We start from the raw sequence: 8,682 nt of genomic DNA, 5'->3' as shown, positions 1-8,682 counted from the left end.
AGCAGGGTCACGCAAGGGTCGTAGCAGACGACGGTTTATGCGGCATATCGCCGTTTTTCTCAAAAGCCATCGCTAGAGTTCTTGTGAACCACAGCCGTTTGTTTCGTGCATAAAAACGTGCTATTGTAGATAAGTTCACATCGAGTCGCATTCAAATGACGAACTGACGACTACATTGTGAAAAAGGGAAACTGGATCACACGGGTTCACGATGGCTCAGGGGTAAGATAAACCACGCAAAAATAAATTCTTTGAAAATTGTTCGCTCTTTACGGAGGGCACCTAGGATGTTCTCAATCGGTGAGTGTTTAAATGAAAGGGTGTTTGTACTGTGTGTAAAAGCCTGACCGTATCTGTGATGGTTTACGGGAGGCTTACTGTGCCTTTAAGCATTTCCGTGCTCTCTCTCTCCTTTTCTAAAAAAATTTTAAATTATATATTTTTTTAAGGAGATCAGACTTCTTATTTTTTTGTCCCATCAGCGGGTACTATTTCGGAAGGGTTTTTATTGTGATGTCGCCTACTGTAAACTTATAACCCTTTCACTCGCTCTCTCTCTCTTTCTTGATAACTTTCTTTCTCTTCCGTCTGCGTGTTTGTTTTGAAATTTGTAATACAATATGGTTTTTTCTGTTACACGCAAAATGGACATTGGTTTTTATACTGGACATTCTTTTTTCTTTTACTTTTAATTTTTAATATTATTATGCTCTCTCTCTCTCTCCTGCATCATCGGTGACAGCGGTTTCCTGACGGGCAAGGTGAGGAGGGGTCAGAAGCCGCAGGAGGGCCGTTTGGCGTGGTCAGCGGATGACGACACGCTGGAGCTGCAGTCCGCCCCCACCTGGGCACAGCTCAACAAGACCACCAACTGGACAGCCCTGGAGGCCGCTGAAAAGATCGCCAAGGCTAAAGGTCTATTACTTCATATTTGGTGAAAATTAACTTGACATACGTAGAAGTTATTCACATTTTTATGGGTGGCATTTTTGATTGGGTCACCCGGTATATAGGTAACGCGAACCTGGACCGCCCTGGCGGTTGTTGAAAAGATTGTTAAGGCTAAAGGTCCGTGAATAATGACACACCTGGCTATAGATAACGCCAAATTGTACAGCCATGGAGGCTGCTGAACAAATCGCCAAGGCAACAGGTCTGTGGGGAATGAGACCTGGCCCGGATTCGAACCCGCGACCCAAGTGACACACAAACGAGAGAGAGAGAGAGAGAGAGAGAGAGAGAGAGAGAGAGAGATGAAGAGAGAGAGAGAGACAGAGAGAGACAGACAGACAGACAGACAGACAGACAATGAGGTAGAGCGAGACAACCACAATTCAAACATACAAACCCGTGTAAAAACAGAGACGCGCGCACTCGCACTCAAGCACGCACAAGCAGGCTGCGTGTATTTGAAAGACCTGACCATGTTACTTAATCGTAGACAGTATCACTCGTTGCTGAAGGATGTTTTCATGAGGTGTGGAGTTTCAAGCTGTTTAAACACACACGGTATTTCTTTCAAGGCAAATCCACCGCCGAGGTTGCAACAGAAACACGTGGATTGTTTTTTCAACAACAAATAAGAAAGAAAGAAAGAACGAAAGAAAGAAACAAAGAGAGAAAGCGTCAAACTGTCAACACTTCCATTTTATTATTTTTATCAGGCAAGTCAGTCGCCCAGGTCTCACTGCGGTGGTTGCTTCAGAAATCCGTGGTGTCTTCTGTCATCATCGGGGCCACCAAGATGCACCAACTGGATGACAACATGGACGCCTCCAATGGCTGGACACTCTCTGAAGAGGAGGTCCGTTTGGCCTCAATAACTTAATACCTTTATTATTTATTTATCATTATTTTTTTAATCATCTAAAGTCGGGGGGAAACCCGGGAACATACCCAAATGGTTTAACCATGAGGGCGTCAAAAAGCATTTATCATCAAGCAATACCTTCATGCTCTTTATTTGAATAGCAATTTTGTTTAGTGTGCTCGGACATTCGGTTAAAGACCAGGTGGAGTGGTGAAGAGAAACGCTTGGACATAATCCGTTGACAATCACGTAAGATTTAAGCTTTTGTTAAAGGCATATGTACGCGCTCCCGTGTTTACAAAGTGTAGTTTGCCCATAATCGATGTCAAACGCACCATAAGACCATATAATGACGATATGTCACCATGCGCGGACCATAATACATGCATTACAGCTTGTTCTAGCCTCTGAAAGAGTGAGGATGTCAACAAAGCCGCGGTGTTAGCTCCCTTGCATCAACGTTACATGTGTTGCCAGATCTATAAATAGGACGATCGAGATCAAAATAAAAATTCAAATATCTCAACATTGAAGGGGTCCTAGACCACAATATTTTGCAGGGAACTTAATTTAGCATGTCTCCAGCTGTTGGGAAAGCAATTAGCGTGTATAGTCATCGAGTACATATGCCTTTAACTTTGAATTTTTTTTCTCACTCCTCTGTATTTTGATAAAATTGAATCCGATGTTCACATTTGTTGTACAGTCAAATCTGTCCCTAACAACCACCATAAAAAAGTCCATCTGTGGAAAATGTGATGGTCGTCACACGAAGTCAATAATTTTGCGACATAGTATCACCACTGCTACAAACAGACACAAAAAGGTCGACAGACAAACAGACGGACAGACAGACGGACAGACACGAAGACAGACAGGCTGACAGAAAGACAGACAGACAGACAGACAGACAGACAGACAGACAGACAGACGGACAGACAGACGGACAGACAGACGGACAGACAGGAAGACAGACAGACAGACACGGACAGGAAGACACAAAGGCAGGGCGACACAGACACACGCACGCGCGCACACCCACCCACCCATCCACACACACACACACACACGCCCGCACGCACGCACGCACGCACACACACACGCACACACATACACACACACACTCCTACACACACACACACACACACGCCCGCACGCACGCACACACACACGCACATACACACACACACACGCCCGCACACACACACGCACACACATACACACACACACACTCCTACACACACACACGCACACACACACACTCCTACACACTAACACACACACACACACACACACACACGCACACACACACACGCATTCACGATTCAAGTCTTATCCAACGTCACTAAGTGTTGGAACCATCCAATCTTTTCAGATGAGGCAGCTAGACGAAGCCAGCCAACCAGAGATTCCCTACCCGTATGAACTGATCAGGAGACTCAACGTCAGAAGAAACAATCCCTGGAACGCTACAGGTTACGTGTAGTTATCACTGCGTTATAGCTGTGTATACAACTCATTGGTAGTGATACGTCATTCAGGACTCTCTCGGTTTGACGTCATATGATATATCTTCGTTGACCATTCTACATTTGCAATTTTACATTGTATTCTGGGACTGTTTTGTTGTTGTTGTTGATGTTGTTGCTGTTGATGTTGTTGCTGTTGATGTTGTTGGCGATCGGCACTTGAGACGGACACGATTTCCCTTTTTAGCCACATTGCAATAGACAAAGGCACCAGTACAAAAACACACAAAGAAATCCAGTTAAAAGTACATTAGAAACCAAAGAACAGAGATAGATGAACACACTTAGTTGAAAAAAACAATGAATGTGTTTATATTTAGTCGATACTATCGCATGCGAAGTAAACGGTCTTTTTTCTAAATGTGTCCGTCTCAAAAACAATAATTACAAATCTGTTCAGTTTGAATGGCTGTCAAAAGGTTTGGACGTAAAATGCTTTTAATAAATAGGAATTTCCATCAAATCACGACATGAAATGGTTTTGAAAGGCTAACTACGGCTTATTCTACTTGCGCTTGGTCATTTTGTCACTCGGGCAAGGTGTCCGTCTCATTTTTTCTCACGACCGCCCTGCAGACAAATCGTCTGTTATAACCGCCATACACAGCAAATTGTCATGATGCGACCAATTTTACACTTCCTATCCGTTGTCAGGCAGATGATCAACTGGCCGACTAAAGAATTTTTCGGCATGTGTTTATTTCAGAGCACGTTATTTACTGTCTGTCTCTGAAAACCTTGAATTCTCACGACCGCCCGGCACTATTGACGGTCATTTCTTACCAAATGTTAAGCAGATTCATGTGTAAAATAACAACATTCAATGACTGGGTCTGATGAATGCCAATGTTTTTTTCAATCCTTGAATGCACTGCATTGTGAATGTTGTGGTCAAGTGAGAGTTTTATAGACATCGCCGTACGTTTTTCAACACTTTGATGACGTCAGACAGCAGATTGAAAACGTTCCAACTTGGAAAGACAGCCAGTCACGATCATATAATCGTAGGGAATAAATTGTTGCCTTGTTTGTTTACTTTCAAGTGCTTTTAAAAGTTTGATTGTTGTCATTGTTGCATATGTGCGTGCGTGCGTGCGCGCGCGCGTGTCAGTGTGGATGAGTGTAGGGTAAGTGTATTCAATTCCGACCGACTTCGGGGATACCTAAATCCGACCGATTTTCCAAGTCACTAATGATGAGGTTCACACGTCATCCCAACAGAAAGAATGCCATTCATACAAGGGCCATTCATGAACGGTTGATGACGCGACGTCACGAACCAATCGTTTCGTCACGAGAGTTAATTGCGTCATCTGCACCGCGGCGCGAAATGTGCCTTCGCCATACGTTTCTTGCAAAGGGTGAGATAATTTGATGAACAGAGTTGTGTTTCTTTTACATGGATGTTAGTAAGTGTTTTTGGAAGAATAATGTTATGGTTCTGACGAAATCTCATCGTACTTTTTAATCGAAAAGGGGAAAATCTTATCGGTCGTGATTAGATACCCAGTTTTTGAGAGAGTATTTAAATCCGACAACAACGCAGATAATACAAAACGCTGCACAAAATCCCAGTAAAACCATTCATTGTTTACGTTTATGACTTGAAAAAAGCATATGAACAAGGAAACATATCAGATGATGTATTATCTAGCTGTGTGTGTGTGTGTGTGCGTGCGGCCGAGCGTTGCGCGCACGTGTTCGTTTGTGTGTGTGTGTGTGTGTGTGTGTGTGTGCGTGCGTGCGTGCGTGCGTGCGCGCGTGTGTGTGTGTGTGTTTGTGTGTGTGTGTGTATGTAAGCTTGCGCGCGAGCGTTGTGCGCACGTGTTCGTTTGTGTTAGCTTATGTGTGTGTGTGTGTGTGTGTGTGTGTGTGTGTGTGTGTGTGCGTGTGTGTGTGTGTGTGTGTGTGTGTGTGTGTGTGTGAGTGTTGATACGTGAGTGTTGATGCGTGCGTACTTGCATGTGTGCGTGCGAGAGGGGTTGGGTTTTCTTATGTGTGCAGAGTAGTTGTTGTAGAAAATGCAAGACATTAAGGTTCAGTCTGTAGTGGATATACTGGGACAGCGTCCATGTACTATGCCACAGTTCAGTCTGTAGTGGATATACTGGGACTGTGTCCAGGTACTATGCCACAGTTCAGTCAGTAGTGGATATACTAGGACTGCGTTAAGGTACTCTGCCACAGTCTTTGATGACGTCATTTCCGTTTTTGTGATAGTTGAGGCGGACCTGTTAAGTAATCTTTGATTAAGTCGGGACTTTGATATTGCATTTGAGCCAGGTAGCTTGAAAATAAGTGAATTAGTTCGCTCATTAAAATTGTCATCAAAAACGAATATTTCATTACAGATTCAAACACTACTGCATTGTACTTCTTATCTTCTCCTGATTTAAAATATATATATACATATGTTCTGTTTACTTTAAAAACGCGTTCAGAATTAAAGAAAACAGGTTGAGTATGCTTCGCGGAGATGAGTGTGATCCGTGACGGTTTTCGGGTATGGTTAGCCGAGACTATCTGAATTTAGTCTCGCCGATCGGACTGTTTTTTTTTTTAGTTTATCCTTCAATTTGATGCCTATAGATTGACTACATGTTTTTATATCGCTTTACGCGACTTGTTTTACATTTCGTCAAGTTATGAAATGTATTATAAAATTTGGTACATAACATTCTAAAAATTGCAAATAACAATAACACTTTTGATTACAGATTCAAAAGTTATTGCATTGTATCCTTTGGATTTTCTGGATCCCAATGTATGAACAGATATGTCATGCTTAGTGTGAAAATCTGCTCAAATGAGAAAAATCGCCCGTTTTGTTCATATGCTTCGCGGAGGCAACCCGTCTCGGTCTTCTGGTTTCGGCTAGCCAAATCTCACTAGCATTGTTAATGACTCGTCCCTGATTCCAATGTTGATCTTTTAGTTTCAAACCAACTTAATGTTTTATTATCGCTTCACATGACTTGTTCTGTATATTTTTTTTTCGCTGTCATGATGTCACCATTTAGAGGGTAGGGTTACATTTTCAGGTATTTATTCCCCAAGAATATGCAAAAAAAATTCCAAACTCGTTTTTTTCTATTGGTCAATGATTCTACTTTTTTTTTAAAGTGAGAAATGGAGTGCAATTAACATTGTTACTTTTGAAGGTATGCTCATGACGTGCATCACAGCGAAATAGCAGTTCAGAAGAACGGAATTCCCATAATTAGTCCTTATTTGCTGCTTTTTTCACTGAGCTCGGAAATGATATTTTGCTTGCATTGTTATTGCTTCATTTATTAAAGCCTCTGGACAACATTCTTTGAATAAATCGTTACCCAATTCTGTTTACGTCTATCCCTTTGTTTGATAGAGTACTGTAACAAGCTATCACATTATGTCGACAAGAATGCGTCTCCATACAAGTTTTTGTCTTGATTCCATCCAGGAGGATGTAAGGCTTTAATAAAAACACTATTTTAAAGATCTCTGTCAAGATTGATTTTGTTGAAAAAAAAGGAAGTCTGTGATTGAAGATTGTGAAACCTGCCTGAGGAGCTTAATGTTTTTATTTTTTATATTTTAATTTTTTATATAAAGATGATTGGAAATGCTCTATGACTGTGTGACGAATAATGGAAGAATGAGAGTATTAATTACCATTGTCATGTATTGTTTTTCGAATAAAATGTATTCGTTTTAGCTGTCACCCATTATAATGTGTGAAGCGAAGACCTAAGAGTCCAGCACGTTTGCGGGGGCATGCGAGTATGTACCCACTTTTCGACACCTCCCAATTCATGTCTCCATATCTGTGCCCCATTCCCTCGACTGCCACTTGCCCCATCCTCGACCCCCCCCCCCCCCCCCCCCCCCCGCCTTATTGTCTCCTTGCGTAAAGGTATGCGCATAGACTGACACACTACGACAGAAGATAGTGAGTCAGGCAAAAACACACAAGTAGACATGAACGCCAACCATGCTCACACAGTGGGACCCCCGTTTTAAGATCTCTCCCCCCCCCCCCACCCCCCCCCCCCCTTTGCACGATTTAGGACATTCACTTTCTAAGACCTACTTTTTAAGACTTAAGACCTACTTTCTTAGATATATTTTTTATTGACTCTTACCTCAATTTGAAGAATTAAGACCTACTTTCTCAGATATACTTTTCATTGACTCTTACCTCAATTTTAAGACTTAAGACCTACTTTCTTAGATATACTTTTGGGCGGGGATATAGCTCAGTCGGTAGCGCGCTGGATTTGTATCCAGTTGGCCGCTGTCAGCGTGAGTTCGTCCCCACGTTCGGCGAGAGATTTATTTCTCAGAGTCAACTTTGTGTGCAGACTCTCATCGGTGTCCGAACACCCCCGTGTGTACACGCAAACACAAGACCAAGTGCGCACGAAAAAGATCCTGTAATCCATGTCAGAGTTCGGTGGGTTATAGAAACACGAAAATACCCAGCATGCTTTCCCCGAAAGCGGCGTATGGCTGCCTAAATGGCGGGGTAAAAACGGTCATACACGTAAAATTCCACTCGTGCAAAAAAACACGTAGTGTACGTGGGAGTTTCAACACACGAACGCAGAAGAAGAAGAAGAAGATATACTTTTCATTGACTCTTACCTCAATTTTAAGAATTAAGACCTACTTTCTTAAATATACTTTTCATTGACTCTTACCTCAATTTTAAGAATTAAGACCTGATTGTCTCAGATTTTGAGGTCTTAAAATGGGGTTCCTAAGTATTGGCTGAACGGATTTTGCAACGTCACTGTTCCTTAACCTTAACCTTCTTTCCCTATCTACCTTTTGCGTGGCATGCACAAACAAAGTGACCCACTATCTGCCCAGTTAATAAACGGAACAAGCATTTTGTGTCAAATTTCAGACATAATACCGACAGACTATCTGCTACTGTGCTTTATCATGTGTGTGTGTGTGTCTGTGTCTGTGTCTGTGTATGTGTGTGTGTGCGTATGTGTGTGTGTGCGTATGTGTATGTGCGTGTGAAATTAAAGGCACATTCCTTTTTAATGTAAATAATTCGGGACATCATCACAGATGTTGCCAGACTGTTTTCATGGAACATCGCTATTTCTCATTTGGACACATACCAACAATCCACAGCCTGTATGATATCTGCGCGGAGTGATATTGTTTGACGAATTCATTCTCTTCTTCTTCTTCTTGTCGATCACTCCATCATGGGAGTGAAATGCGTTGCACTGTCGTAACGCGCACTTTGGCCCAGCGCATCCGTCTTCAGCAGTGGTTTCTTCCCCGACTTTTCCTTGTCGTAGGAGACTTGCCGTCCATGGCTGCAGAACGTCCCCCGTCCTT

At 42.5% G+C, this 8,682-nt stretch overlaps 1 protein-coding gene across 2 annotated transcripts in view; it reads left to right on the top strand.

The window, feature by feature from the left end:
* LOC138948972 (1-deoxyxylulose-5-phosphate synthase YajO-like) overlaps window positions 1–4,395 on the top strand; it is a 10,815-nt gene extending 6,420 nt beyond the window's left edge. Inside the window, exons 6-8 of one of the 2 annotated variants that reach the window (XM_070320662.1) lie at window positions 743–915; window positions 1,665–1,804; window positions 3,186–4,395. In XM_070320662.1, coding sequence (XP_070176763.1) covers window positions 743–915; window positions 1,665–1,804; window positions 3,186–3,296 — 424 coding nt within the window. In that variant the 3' untranslated portion in view covers window positions 3,297–4,395. The remainder of the gene's footprint in view (window positions 1–742; window positions 916–1,664; window positions 1,805–3,185) is intronic. The other variant, XM_070320661.1, reaches the window with a different exon arrangement.
* The last annotated feature ends 4,287 nt before the right edge of the window (window positions 4,396–8,682 follow it).

The sequence above is a fragment of the Littorina saxatilis genome, linkage group LG15, assembly GCF_037325665.1.
Source record: "Littorina saxatilis isolate snail1 linkage group LG15, US_GU_Lsax_2.0, whole genome shotgun sequence".
NCBI lineage: Eukaryota > Metazoa > Mollusca > Gastropoda > Littorinimorpha > Littorinidae > Littorina > Littorina saxatilis.
The sequence above is the reverse complement of the archived record's forward strand: the minus strand, read 5'-3'. Positions and strand labels throughout refer to the sequence as shown.